This window comes from Canis lupus, chromosome 21 (assembly GCF_048164855.1).
Source record: "Canis lupus baileyi chromosome 21, mCanLup2.hap1, whole genome shotgun sequence".
NCBI classification, from domain to species: Eukaryota; Metazoa; Chordata; class Mammalia; order Carnivora; family Canidae; genus Canis; species Canis lupus.
Window position 1 is genome coordinate 13,151,917 of NC_132858.1, and position 14,487 is coordinate 13,166,403.

The following is a 14,487-nucleotide window of genomic DNA, read 5'->3' on the forward strand; positions in this document are numbered from 1 at the left end:
CTTACAACAGTATTGTAGTTGGTTTTATTCCCATTTTACGGATGAGAAACAAAGGCTCAAAGAGGGGACACCTGGGTGGCTCAGCAGTTGAGCCTCTGCCTTGGCTCAGGGGTGATCCCGGGGTCCTGGGATCGAGTCCCACATTGGGCTCCTTGCATGGAGCCTGCTTCTCCCTCTGCCTGCCTCTCTCTCTCTCTCCCTCTTTGTGTCTCTCATGAATAAATAAATAAAACCTTTAAAAACACAAAAAGGCTCAAAGAGGATAGAGGCCTGGCCTGGAATCACGCTGCTCGCACTGGATCTTTTCACGACACAGGCTGCTCCACTTCTAGCATCCTTTTCTCTTGTTCCCTAGCCCCAAACTGGTAGTGCCTAAAACAGGTTTGAGTGTTCTGTGACTTGAAGAGACTTTTGTCTTGTATGCAAGTGGAGTGGGACCCGGGAGATGTTCTGTTCCTTGACCTCAAGGGAGAATTGGCACCAGAATCCCAGCTTCAGGGGCAGCAAGGCTGGGCTGGGGGAACCCTTGGGACTGGGACGAGGAGAGTTTGAGGGAGAATGGGCTGTGAGCAGGTTGTCATGTGCTCCCTGGCTGGGTGTGGCGTGGAGGGTCAAGTCTGTGATCTTTTATCTTGCTTTCAAAGTGTGGGTTGCAGAAGACTCAAGAGACGTGTTCAGAGGAACCCTTGATATCACCCTGAGGTCATGGGTGGCCTGTGGCCTGTGGCCTGGGGAGAGGTGATTGGAAGACAGCACGGTGCACTGGGCCTCATTTGTACTCAGCACCTCACGAGCAAGAAAGAGCCCCAGAGCCCTCTCCCTCCCTTTCAGAGACCTCCTCCCCCTGCTCCTGGCAGAGTGCCAGTCCAGAGCTCCCACATAGAGGCCTCTCCCCTGCCAGGGCTGAGCCCGATCACAGCACATGCCAAAATAGCTGTCTGGGAGCCTGGGCCTGCACCACCCACGCCCCAGCATCAGCATCTCGCGGGTTAACAGCTTGCCTGGCTCTCCGCCCCCCCTTCCCCAGCTTGCTGACATTTTACTAAGGCGGGGGCGGTTGTGAAAGGGAGCAAGCTGGTTCCTGCTCCCCAGCCCACACAGACACCCCACTGACACAACCTGCCACCCGCTCACCCTCCTCTGGAAGGCATCCTTTGGGGGGAGACCTTCCGGCCCCACAGACATGGAGTTCCTACTATGAGACAGTGTAAAGAACACAGTTCGGCTTCCCTGCCACTGCTGAATCCATCTGTGGAAGACCCAGAGCAACCCCAGGGAGCTGTTCTCCCTCTTGGGGGTGGGAGGGGGGGTGGTTCTTAAAAATTATCTTATAAATCTTTTAAAAAGCACAAAATATTTTACAGTTAGAAAAGCTAACAGAATCCTGTAACACTCGCCACTTAGTTCGGTCAAATCTTAACCATCATGCCATCTTTATCTTAGATAGAGGTAGAGGCCCTGTGTCTCCCTCCCCAGAGGAAACCACAATCCTGTTTTTTTTTTTTTTTTTTTTTGGTGTTTGTATTCTCATGCCTTTTAAAAACATTTCCTACATAGGTGTCCATCCGTAACAGCATATAGTATTGTTTTGTATGGTTTTGCACTTGACTAAATGGTGTACCATACATATTCTGAGTTCGGGTTTTTTTCTCCATATCATTTTGGAGATTTAACCAGCTAGAGGCATGAGCCCTGGTGTTCCATTTTGGGTGCTCTATACTAATCCTTTCTATAACTGTATGGCAGCTTATTTGTGCAGTACCCTGTTGATGGTCATTTAGGTTGTCGGTGGTATGTTTGCCATGGGAAGCAGCCCTTCAGAGACTGTTCCAGTACAAGGCTCCTTGTGTGCTTGGTTACAGGGTGGTGTATCTTCCACTTAGTTGTTGCCAAGCACTGCTCTAGAGCAGTTGTCCTCATTTTTAGGTCTCTGGAGTTATTTCCTTTAAAGTTCTGCTCAACTGAAGAGTCGGTTACCATGAACAAACTTCTAGGCTCCCATGAGGAAGACAGGGTGGGTGTTACCCTCATGTATTAGATAAGGAAATTGAGGCTCAGACAGGGTAAGAAACCTGACTTGAGGCCCTGTAGCTGAACTGCTCTGGACCTTTGAGTCTAAGTCCTCGACAAAGCTCTCTGTCTCCGGCAATTTCTTGGAGACGTTTTAGGCACAGACTCAAAGGCAGGAAAAGGCCCTGTGTGTGGTGTGTGGAAGCAGGGCGGTGGCGGTGGCATTTGGGGGGGGGGGGGGGTTGACAGCTGATTCTGAGAAGCTCTTCTAGGGGATGGAGGAGGGAGCAGCACAGATAGAAAGCTCAGAGAGGGAGTTAAATTTTGAATGAGGGATGAGGGGGCATGCTGCTCTGGGCAGATGGGGAATGGGAGCCTGCTGCAAATACAGGAGAAGGCAATGAGAGGACCGGCCACGAGGGAAGACTGTTCCGGGGGCCAGCAGGGGTGTGGGAGACTCGGAGACATATGGACAGCTCCGTCAGGGATCGGTTTCAGCATGTGCCTCTGAGCCACCAGAGCTCAGCCCTCACCAGGAACTTGTCCTCCTAGTGCTGGCCAGACGGCCTCAGGAACCAGCCAGCCCCTGGGTCGGTGTGCCTGAAGCTCTTTGCTCTCAGCTTAATCAGGCAGCTGAACCTGGACCATTCACTTTTTCCTCCATTCACTCTTTCTTCCACGTCCCACACTTCTAAACCCTGGGGATGCAATTACGGGCACTTCGTGGTCCCGGGGGCTCACAGTCTGGTAGGGGATACCAAACTAGCGCTGGTGGCCAAGAATAACCAAGAGAGAAGGCCTGAGCGTGGGAGCAGCTAACCCCCCGGGAGAGGGGGCTGGGAGGAACTTTCCAGCAGAGCCAGTGTCTGAGCCAGCTCCCAGAAGACAAGAGCAAAAAGATGAGAGGTCACTGAGCAGAAGAGGGGAATGGTATTCCGGACAGACTGCCCAGTGCCAAAAGCACAAGCACAGAGAGAACCCGGAAGTAGAGAGGGAGGGGTTTTAAGCATAGACCTAGAGCAGACTCCTGGGTTCAAATCCCAGCTCTGCCATCTACCAGCTGGATGACCACAGGCAAGTTATTTCATCTCTTTGTCCCTCAGTTTCCTTACCTCTAAAATGGGGGTAATAATACTAATAATTTTTACAAAGTTTCATGAGTTGAAATTTGTAAAATGCTTATTAGAACAGTGCCTGGCACAGGCTGTGTCATCTGTCAAAATGTAAAGAAGTACAGAAGAGATGGCACAGGAGGCCGAGAGGCCAGTTGAGTCCAGGCGCAGGGCTTTGCGTTTTGCTCAGCTGACAGTGGAAGGCTACTCGGGGGTCAGTGGGCACCCTGGGATGATGTGTGGTGCTGGTGGGAGGATGGCTTGGAGAGGAGGCTCTAGAGGAATGAGTCAGTCAGTCATTCCACAGACGTTTCTCCAGGGCTTTGCAGGAGCCTCACCCTGAGACGAGCTGGAAGACTGGGGATGCTTCAGCAAGGAGCTCAGAGCGGGGGCCTGGGCCGACCCCCCAAGCCCCTGAGCCGCCCTTCCTCTCCCTCCTTGCCCACCACCCTCATGTTGCCAAGTCCTCCTGTCCAGGTTTCATAAGGAAAGCCATGGAAGCATGGAGTGGACCATGGCACCTAGCCCTGAAAGGGGGCTCCCTCATCACTCTTTGGGCTCTAGAGAGGAGAGGAGAAGAAGGTAGCTGCTAAAACAAAGGCTGTTGCCATCCCCTTGTGCCTGACAAAGAAAAGTGGCCTGGGCCGGCCTGGGCCCTGTGGTCAGTCCTTGGGTGCGGTGCCTGAGGTGGAGGAAGCCCATCTCTTCCCTTATGGCCCTCGCCCCTCCCCCACGGAATTCCCTTTTCCTTCCTTCTGAGCTGATCGGTGGTAAACACTGGACTCACTGCCAGGCACTGTGCTGGGCATGCCCAGATATACTGGACCTGGCCCCTGGTCCCCGGGAGCTTGTGGCCTGGTGGGTGGGTGGATGGGAGGAACAAGATATGTGCATTTGAAAGAATTAGGACTTCCAGGGGTCCAGCGGCAGAGAAACCAAAATGAGTGATGTGACCAAATGAGTGATGTGAGGTTACTAGTGAGAATGGTGAATTCTTGGTTGGGGCAGCTGTGAGCAGGTGGGGTTTTGATACGAGCTGGGAAGCAGCCAGTATTCCGGGCAGAAGGGATGCTGTGTGCAGGGACACAGTAGTGGGCTTGGGCAAGGCCACATTGGGGCACAGAGAATAGGATGGCTTGGTTAGAGCTCAGGGGTTTGTGTCTGGGCTGAGGAGGCTGGGTTAGTGCCACACTGCAGAAGCCACATTTGCCAGGCTGGAGGTTTTGGAATTCATTCTGAGCTAGTGGTTCCCAAAGTGGTCCTGGAGGTGCCCTAGACCCTTTCAGAGAATTAGTGTGGTCAGAACTATTGGCATAATAATACTTTCAGAGCCGCCCTGGTTCACGCCCTTTTCACCGTGTTAGTAGTGTTTGTAGTGACCGTGCAGAGGCAATGGTGGTGTGGAGCAGCTGGCCCTCTGACACAAACCAAGGCAGCGGCTCCAACACGAACTAGAAGCCGTGGTATTCTTCACACTCACCACAACAAAATGCAGTAAAATGTATTAATTTTATAAAGCCCAGACCCTCGAGTATACATCTTTTTAAATATTCTGTATGAAGAAATGTGAAATCTAAGTCAAGGCAGTTTTGCAGACTGTGATGGTTGTCTTGAAAAGCAGTCTTGGGCAGCCCTGGTGGCTCAGCGGTTTAGCGCCGCCTCCAGCCTGGGGCGTGATCTTGGAGACCCAGGATCGAGTCCCACGTTGGGCTCCCTGCATGGAGCCTGCTTCTCTCTCTGCCTGTGTCTCTGCCTCTCTTTCTCTCTCTGTGTCTCTCATGAATAAATAAATTAACTCTTTAAAAAAAAAAAAAAAGAAAGAAAGAAAAGCAGTCTTGCTGCTGGGTTGCAAGCTGTACTAGTTACTTTTTTTAAGGAACACCTTTTTAACTCGAAAGAACACCTGGCAGACAAAACTCTTCAGAGTTGGGTATTTGGCAGACATTTTCTCAAAAATGAATGAAGTGAGCTTGTCACTTCAAAACCAGTATCAGTATTTGTTGCTGATGATAAAATTTGAGCCTTTGAAAGGCAAGAATTAGAATTTTGAAAACCTCATATGCACTGTCTAGAGCCTGACAGCTTCCCAGGACTGGAAGACTTTTCTGGTGAGACCAATAGCGACGTTAGCAAGTATGACTTCTTGATTTTGTATAAGGAAATGTGTCAAGTTTGGAAGATCTGCATAACTCAGTAAAATATATTTTCCAATGCTTGATATTACAAAATTCACAATGCAAGATAGATGAGTGAAAAGTTCATTAATATGGTTTCAGATTCCATATAGCCACTAACCTTTAAGAAACTACCACTTGTCACATTTTGATGAAGTAGCAAAGAAGAACATCCATAATTGCCTAAAAAGGCTATTAAAATACTCTTCTTCTAACTACATGTCAATGTGAGGCAGAATTTTCTTCACATACTCAACCAAAACAACATATCACAACAGATTGACTGCAGAGGCAGATAGGAGAATCCAGCTGTCTTCTATTAAACCAGAAATTAAAGAGATTTGCAAAAATTAAAACAATGCTACTCTTCTACCTATTTTTTTTTTTTTTTAGGAAATACAGCTTTTTAATTTTATTTTTATTTTTTTTTTATTTTTTATTTTTTTGGAAATACAACTTTTTTAAAAAATAAAAGTATGTCTGTATGTTAACATAAATGAGTTTATTGTTTTTAGATAAGTTAATATTTTTTAAATCTCTCAGTTTTAATTTGTAATATGGTAAATATTACTAGTTCTGACCCCCGTAAACAAAACCTTTTGGGATCTTCAGTAGTTTTTAAGAGTGTAAAGGGGCCCTGGGAGTTTGAGAGCTACCACACTTGACCCTGGAGAGCCAGGAGTGTAAGCTGGAGGAAGGGGGTGGCATTCTGGACAGGATGGGTGTGACATGAGCTGACCTCTCCGGGACACAAGCCAGGGCAGCTCTGACAGACCTCTCTTGGCAGGGTGGGGAGACCCAGGCTGGATAGTCCCAGCTCAGCCACTTCTGGGCTCCGGCAGTCACAAGCCTCCATGAGCCTCAGCTGCTTGTGGTTTAGCTGGGACGGTAATGCCACCCGTGCAGGAGAATTATAAGCCTTCCGTGTGATAATGCTTGTGAAAAAGTGCTTTGTAAGTTGTGAAAGACTCAACAGATATTTGTTTTTGTGGTTACTTTGATGGGAGCCAGTGCTTAGCTGTCTCAGACGCTTTCCCCCAACCCCAGAACACCTGTCCAGTGGGTAGGAGAGGACATTCGATGGCCAGAAAGGGTGCGATCCACCCCCCACTTCTACCTCCCCAGACCTTCTCTGGGAGCCAAGGCAGGGGCCGAGTGGCTCTACCGGGTGCCAGGTGGAGGGGAGGCTACTGGGCTATTGCTCAGGCTGGCTCTGGGGACTTTGGGAAGAGAAGCCAGGAGGCAGGACTGGTGCGCGTGTGCCCGCCCGCCCACCGGCCGCCTGCTTGCTGCAGGGCCTGGAGCTGCCGCTGGGAGAGGAAGTGCAGTTGGTTACCAATCGGGTTATTTTCATAACGGCTGTCTCAGGCTGGGGGGAGGAGGGTGACGAGGGGGAGGGGGCAGGGGAGCAGCCACAGCGGCTCTGCTCACTCTCCAAACTAGGACTTGCTCCGCCAGAGGCCGGCAGCCTGGAGCTGGAGGCAGAACCGGGGCTACCTGCCCACAGGGACCCCAGGCCCCACCCGTTCGCCCACCTCCTGCCCGCCACCCTGCCTTCCAGATCAGGTCAAAGGGGACTACCCCCCAACCCTTCCTTGCCTTCTGCTTCCTCCTTCCTGTATCTGTCTGGGTGGGTCTGGGGAGGAACGGATCATGGTGGGCCCAGGCACCACCATTCCTGGATGAGGCTCTGAAGCTGATGGAAAAGGGAAGGGAAGGGGTAGGCTAGGCTCCTGCCCCAGCCAGACCCTGTTGAGGTCAACATTACTGGCCTGCGGGCCGCCTTTCCTATGCAACCCTGGCTCACCTGCTCCCTGCTGCGCGTTTGTTTTGTTTTGTTTGGGGCAGGCTTCTCTTAGCAAGTAAAGACCTCGGGAGAGCCTGGACCCTGTCTCACCAGCACCCTCCCCCCCCCACAGGCCTGCCTCCACACTGTCTCCACCTCCTTCCCTCTGACCTTCGGGCTGTGGGAGCAGAGCACCCAGAGGTGGCTTCTGACCAGTAGCCCCTGGGGAGGCCTCTCCAGACCCTCACTCTGGGGCCACTATGCACCATTCCCAGCCTCCCTGAGGAGATGGGCACATGGGGCCCTGCTCACAAGGGGGGATGAGAACCCTGGCCAGATCCCATGGGGTGTCCTGTGCAGGCACCTCTGGGGGCCAGGCCTGCTATGAGGGGCAGAGGGCATTTCTTACTGTATGAGCAGATACCCAGGTGGCTCTCGCTGCCAGACTCTGTTCTTCATGTGGTGGGTGGTGGCTACCCCAGGGACTCCTGCTTCCCTTTCTAGGTTCCCACTCCCACCACAGGCAGAGACAAAAACCCCAGGCACGATCCACACACCCTTGTGTCTGCTGTGGGTGTAGGCTCTGCCATGCCCCTACCCTCTGCCAGGTATCATCAAGTACTTTATACCATCATCTCATCAGAACCTCCCTTATGCCAACCTTCTCAACTGGGTAGTATCACCCCATTTTGCCGATGAGAAAGTTGAGGATCAGAAAGGTTAGTTGATCCAACCGGGAAAGCAATGGGAGGATTCCAAAGCCCTAGGGCTTTTCCACTTGAAACTAACATAGGGAGGGAGATAGTCTAGGCTGGGCGGCTGGGAGTCTGGTTCTCTCGAGCCGGTAGCCAACGAAGCTGGGTCGTTGACACCCGCTCACCCACTGGCAGCTGCCCGTAGCCACACTCGCTGCTGTTCATCAAAGGCACATGGCCGGATGTGTGTCCCTCCTATAGCATCCTTTGTCTTCCCCAGGCTCTCAACAGCCAGCTGGAACCCTTGAATCCTTTCCCATCCTGTTCCCTTTGGGTGTGACAAGCTTCCCTTGGGTTCCCCGCAGAAGGCTCAGAGGCAGCCATTTTGCTGTGCTATTGGTGTCAGAACCCTGCGGGGTCTCCTCCAGTGACCTTTACATGTAGTGTGTGGTATGCTGAAGATAGATGGCAGAGCACGAATCGAGAAGACACTGCTGCTTAGAGCTGTGCTGCGGGGAAAGGCTGGGACACGCCTGAGGCCAAGTGGGGCTTCTCAGAGGACCCAGGAGAAGCCTCAGCAGAGATAGGAAGTCTGGAATCAGGCTATTGCTGACCAGAGGACAGAGGTTTCTATGGAGACCAGAGGAGCAGGAAGCATGGGGCCTGGGGGGAGGAGGCATTGGGAACATAGAGGCATGGGTGCTGTGCAGGACAACTTGTCATAAAATATCAGCTCAGCCAGTCTCGTAGTCTCCTTGGACAAACAAGATGACAGGCCCATGTGGGGACGGCTTTGTACATGGTCGCACGACAGTGGCCTGGCTAGCCTGCTTTGCTCCCCACTCAAAGTGACTGCACCGCCAGGCAGCTGATGAGACTCCTGGACGGTTGGACTTGGGGCTCCCCGGCAGCATGTGGGCTGGAGCCCTATGGAAGCACCCGTAAGCTGCCACCCTGTTGTGAGGCGGCCCCTGCCTCCTGGCCCCACTCATCAGTGTGGGTCTGGGCCCTGGCCACTGCCCCAGACCTCATCGCCGCTCACAGAGTGCCTGCAGCACCTCCCCCCTACTTACTGTGGCCTTTTGTTTTCTGGGTGACACTAGCATCAGGCGGTGTGTGTCCGGGTGACTAATCTCCTCCAGGCTGGGCAGCTGTCACAGGGCAGCCTGACCAGACGGGCGGGGAAAGCTGACACCCTGGGGGAGTGCTGGCAAGCCAGTGCCCAGGCAGCAGTGGGCAGCTGGGCCTTCAGGCTTCTTTTCCTGGGTACAGAGCAGACCAGAGTCAGGCAGGCCTGGGTTCAGGTCCCAGTCCTGCCACCGAGCGGCCTTGTGACGTGGGGCATGTACTGCACCTATTCAAGCCTCGTCTCTGTAGTGGAGCCACTGATCCTGCGTGCCTCACAGACTTGTGGTGGGGATCAAGTGAGATGATAAATGAAAGTACTTGCTTAGGGCCTTGTCCATTGTAGGTATTCAAGCAGTTCAGCGGCCATTGTTGCTCTTATCAAGGCTCCCCTTCCTGCCCCGGCCCACCTGAGTCTCAGCCCCATTGCCCAAAAAGAAAGATCCTACTCTCCGCTGAGCTTCTAGAGTACAAACTTTGCCTTCACGCAGACTTGGGTTCCGTCATCGGCTCCCCATTGGCTAGCTGTGGACTTCAGGCAGCTTACCTCCTTGTGTCCCAGCTTCCCATCAGGAACATGGCATGATGCAGGGCCTATTTTTTCATGTTGCTCTGGTTTATAAAATGATAACGTGTGTTTATAAAGGGCTTAGCAGAGTGCCTGGCCCATGGAGGGCACTCCGTAAACGTTAGCTCTGGCGATAGTGATTTTTGTAGCTAGCCAAGAGCTCTCTGCCCACGCCCGTTCACTTGCCCTCAGAGCTTAACTCCTGCCCTTCTTCCTGTCGGAGGAGGGACTGTAACAGGCAGAGACCAAGAAGAGCCAGGCAGTCTCGAACACTGGTTCCCCAGGCACACTGCCTCCGTTGTTCCCTGGTCACAGGAGCTCAGACACCTTGGCCCTATGTGCCTCTCCCTAAATACCTCTGTACCCATCCAGGGCTTCAGCCTGGCATTGCTTGCCTGGACTCACAGGGTAGTAGCAGATTAAAGAGTGGGTGAGTGGGTGATGGGAGAAACAGGCAGTCGGCACGTAGCTGTGGGCCTGGGTCCTCGAGCCCTGCATCCACCACCGTTTGTCCAAGGCTCCCACCCACCATGCCTGACTTCCTCTAGGCCCTTAGCAGGTGGCCGTATGTCTCTTGCTGGCCCCAGGCAGATGTCCCATGGCTGTGACTTGGACCTCTCTGTGGCTGCCAGGGCCCAAGAGATCACTTGGTGGTGGGATACAGGCCCTGGGCATTCTGGAGGCATCCTCCCTACCCCTGCCCCAAGTATACCTGGCTTCCTGCCCTTCCCCCACTGTTTGGAAGAAGTGAGGGTACAGTAATCCCAGCAGCCTGTAAGAAGGGGCAGCCAGGAGTAGATGAGCTGGCGAAGGAGGCTAAGAATGGGTCAAGGGAGGGTGGTTTGAGTAAGGATAGTCCCCCACAGGAGGGAACTCTGGGTATAGAGTTGGAGCTTCTAGCATTGGTCCCCAGGACACAGTGCAGTTCACAGGCTCCCTTGGCAGCAGGGCTGGAAGGGTTTTCAGACCTCACCCGTCACCTGGTACTTGCACACATGGGAGATCCGTCCTCGGCGTCTCCAGAAAGGTGAGACAGAGCAGTCTAACATCAGGAAAGGGCCTGCTTTTAGCCCCTCAGAGATAGAGATGCACACCCAGAACACACCTGAAGGCTTTCCTCTTGGCTCAGGCCTCTCATAGCTTCCCATGTAGAGTCCCCATGGTTGAGGACTGGGGTGGCTCTCTCCCTGTATAACTCCCCCAGTCTGAGGGCGTTGGTCACCAGAGCCCTTTGATCCCTAAGTCAGATCTTCCCCTTGTCTGGTGCCCAATCTCTGCCTGACCCCACGGTTTGGGGCTGAGTCTAGGGGTCTTATCTGGACTGAATTTCCTTTCAGAGAGCCTCCTTTTATTACCATAGCTTACTTTGTGCCATGTCCCAGGAGGGGACACCTAAACCTAACCTGCTCTCAGTTGGTAGCTAAAAAAAGGCCCAATGAGAGGGCGGGGAAAAAGGCTTCTCCTTGGCCCCTCAGTCTGTAGAAGCCAACTGTACACTGGAACCCAGGACGGTGGGCTTCCAGTTTCCTTTTTTTCTTTTCCATCAGCTTCAGGCAAGGGAGTCAAAGGCCAGGGCTTTGTGGTTTATGGTGCCTGGACAGGGGAGCCACATGGGTGGCTGGAAGCCCCTTGTACTCATTACTCTTGGGGCAGCAGAGGGTATAACTGGGGAGAGCGGTAGTGCTTCCAACAGTGGTGCCTGTGGGCTCCCCTGAGGATTCCGTGGTACCCTCACACGACCTATTTATGGAGGTCAGAGGCCGTGGACCCCTCCTTCTTCCTCCCTGTGTCCCTTCTCTGTTCAAAGGGTAGAGGCCATGACTGGGCTCCAGAGCGTAGGATGGGCCAGAGCCTGGCCCAGCTCCTGATGCTCCCGGTCTCTGCCCAACAGCCCTCCACCTGCCCCTGGCATGGAGACCTTCTTTAGGAGACGCTTCCAGCGGAAGGAGCCAGGCCCCGGGGAGGGGCAGCGGCGGCCCAGCAGCGTGGGGCTGCCCACAGGCAAGGCCCGGCGCCGCTCCCCTGCTGGACAGGCCTCCTCCTTGCTGGCACAGCGGCGCCGCTCCAGTGCACAGCTCCAGGGCTGCCTCCTGAGCTGCGGGGTGGGGGCCCGGGGTGCCAGCCGCCGGCGCTCCAGCACCGCACCTCCTGCCTGCAACCCCCGCTTCGTCGTGAATGAGGTGCCCACCGCACAGCCTGCCACTGTTGGGGCGCAGCTTCTCAGCACACCCTTGCTGTTGGCTGGGCTCATAGGCATGAATGAGGAGGAGGAGGCGTCTCGGGAGGAGGACGTGACAGTTGCGGCATTGAGTGCCACCCAGCTGGGCGCCAGGAGACTGGGCCCCTCCTTGCACCGGGGCACCCTCCTGCCTGTGCCTGGTTGTCTGCGCCGGCGGCGCCGAGCCTCCTCCCACCTGCTCCCTGCTGACGTGGTGTATGACTGTGCCCTCTGGGGCCTGCACGGTTACTATCGACGCCTCAGCCAGCAGCGGGCCCCAGGCCCACACCCCGGCCCTGGGGGCCGAAGAGCCTCAGGCACCGCAGCTGGCGCTCTGCTGCCTGCCCGCGTGCGCCCGCTGTCCCGCAGGCGACAGGTAGCCCTACGGCGCAAGTCGGCGGGACCCCAGACCTGGAGTGCCCTGCTTGCGTAGGTATAGCTGCGGCCGGCAGGGCAGGTGTGCAGACCCCGAGGAGGCTGGCCTGGAGGAGGGACCTCGAGGCTCTACCTGGCCTGAGGGCCCCCTTCTTGGGAATAGCTCTGGATAGTGCCTGGAGGCCAGCCCACCCTCCAAGGGCAATGAGGAGGGCTGAGTCTCCTGCTGGGAACTGCTTAGGTTCCTAGGCTGCTATGGCACGGGTGTTGTAGTCCCTGCCTTGGCCAGGGGTTGAGGTCACGGTGAGGGCAGAGATCGCAGGTAACACGAGGGGAAGGAAGTAGAGTTACCAGGTGCTCAGCTGGCCTCAGCGATCTCCTTTTCTGTAGGAAAGCCATCACCAAGTCGGGCCTCCAGCACCTGGCACCCCCTCCTCCCACTCCCGGGGCCCTGTGCAGTGAGCCAGAGCGGCAGATCCGGAGCACTGTGGACTGGAGTGTGAGTGGCAGGGTGCTGGGAGGGAGGGACAGGTGGGTACCAGCCCCTGCTGGGCTTGGGGGGCTGCTGCGGGAGGAGCCCATGGGCCTTTGGGGTCAGGGCAGACCTCCTGGGGTAGCCCGGTTTGAGCCAAGCCCTCAAGAGCGGGGAGAGTGGGAGGAGCCCCTGGCTGGCTCAGTTGGTAGAGCTTGCAGCTCTTGATCTTAGGGATTGTAAGTTCAAACCCCACGTTGGGTGTAGAGATTACTTAAAATTTTTTTAAATCTTCAAAAAAAAGAAAAATGGGGACAGTGGGGAAACAGGATGGAGCAAAGTAGATTGTGGTGGCTGGTTTATCTTGGGGGAGAGGTGAGTTGGCAGGGCAGGGACTGACGTGCTGGGTAGCAGGTTGCTCTGAGCATGCTCATCTCATGGTCTAGGAATCCGCGACGTATGGGGAACACATCTGGTTCGAGACCAACGTGTCGGGGGACTTCTGCTATGTTGGGGAGCAGTACTGTGTAGCTAAGATGCTGGTGAGTGAGCTCTGGGTGGCATGCTGCCCCCTGCTGGTGGAGCGAGTCTAGAAGCCTATGGACAGACCTGCAGGCCTGACAAGGGAAGATGGGAAGACTCTCACTTGACACCCCTGCTGTGGGCTGCCTGAGGATGGCAGAGGGAATGGGGGCTGTGTTCTTTCTGACGCCAGGACTGGGAATTCCCAGTGAACACAGAATTCCCGGCTGTGCTGGGGCAGATGTAAGGATTTCTCTTTCTGCCTGGGGCAGCATCCTGGAGGGAGTTACCTGGTGCCTCAGGGCCCTCTCTTTGTTTTCTGTAGCAGAAGTCAGTGTCCCGGAGAAAGTGTGCAGCCTGCAAGATCGTGGTGCACACCCCCTGCATCGAGCAGCTAGAGAAGGTGAGTATGGGTCCTCAGCCTTTCCTGCTCCTCCCTATTGAGTGCTGAAGTCATTTTAGTACACGCACGTGTGTATCTCTGCACGCATATTCACGTTACAAGCATTGTGTGGTGAAGAGCCAAAGACCTTGGGGCTGAAATGTCTGCCTTTGAATCCTGTCTCCCCCCATAAGCTCCCCTGTCCCCACTGCCCAGAACAATCCTGGCACAGAGTGGTGCTCACTGACTGTTATTCGGTGGGATGAATAAATAAGTGACGGCCAAAACACCATTTTATCCGCACCTAAGTTAGCATTTAGAAGGGGCCATTGTCTTGCCGAAGCTTGGCTCTGTCCCCTATATGCTGCTGCTCTAGAGACCTTTCCCTAAGGACTGTTGTCCACAGTGTGTCTACAGCTGGTGCCACGTCTGGGCCCTGTGCTTCTAGAGGGAAGTTGGGGGAACCCTGGGTCCAGGCAGGTCCAGGCAGAGGGTGGGAGGGCTCCCCAGGCAGCAGAAACCCATCAGCACATGGGAAAGCCTGTAAGACTAGGACCAGCGTGAGCAAGGGTAACGTGGGCCACTTGCCCCAGCCCTTAACTCAGAGAGTGAGGCTTCCCTTGGCAACTTGGGTGCTCCAGCTAAGGCTGGAGCAAAGACAGTTGGGAAAAGAGAAACAAACGTAGCCCCAGGCATTATAGAGCCCAAGGTGGAAATCGGACCAGTTTCCACAAATGAGCTCATGGTCTCCAGGGATCAGCCCGCGCGAGTCTGCAAGCAAGGATCAGGGTGCCTTCCCGTGCCTAGGTTGGGAGCACTGGAGGGCAAGGGGAAGTATGGGAAGAGGCAGGGAGGTGGACGCAAAACTCCCAGTGTCCCCCATCCCAGGATACTAACAGAGGAAGGAAGAGCCCTTCTGGATAGTGGAGAGGAGGCGGGGAAACAGGAGGGCTTCTGAGAAGAGGTGTCTCATATTCTGATGGTTCCCAGGAGGCTTTGGGGCTATCACTACCTTGTGAAGATGACTCCGAATGACACTTTCTTAGAG

At 54.5% G+C, this 14,487-nt stretch overlaps 1 protein-coding gene across 13 annotated transcripts in view; it reads left to right on the forward strand.

The window, feature by feature from the left end:
• Positions 1–14,487, forward strand: part of DGKZ (diacylglycerol kinase zeta) — a 41,137-nt gene that overhangs the window by 16,754 nt on the left and 9,896 nt on the right. For 5 of the 13 annotated variants that reach the window (XM_072790586.1, XM_072790588.1, XM_072790589.1 and 2 more), the window contains exons 2-4: positions 12,454–12,562; positions 12,982–13,077; positions 13,383–13,460. In XM_072790586.1, the coding sequence (XP_072646687.1) occupies positions 12,454–12,562; positions 12,982–13,077; positions 13,383–13,460 (283 nt within the window). Of the gene's footprint in view, positions 1–6,724; positions 8,719–11,361; positions 12,118–12,453; positions 12,563–12,981; positions 13,078–13,382; positions 13,461–14,487 lie in introns of those variants that run through there. The other 8 variants (XM_072790583.1, XM_072790584.1, XM_072790581.1 and 5 more) reach the window with 5 other exon arrangements.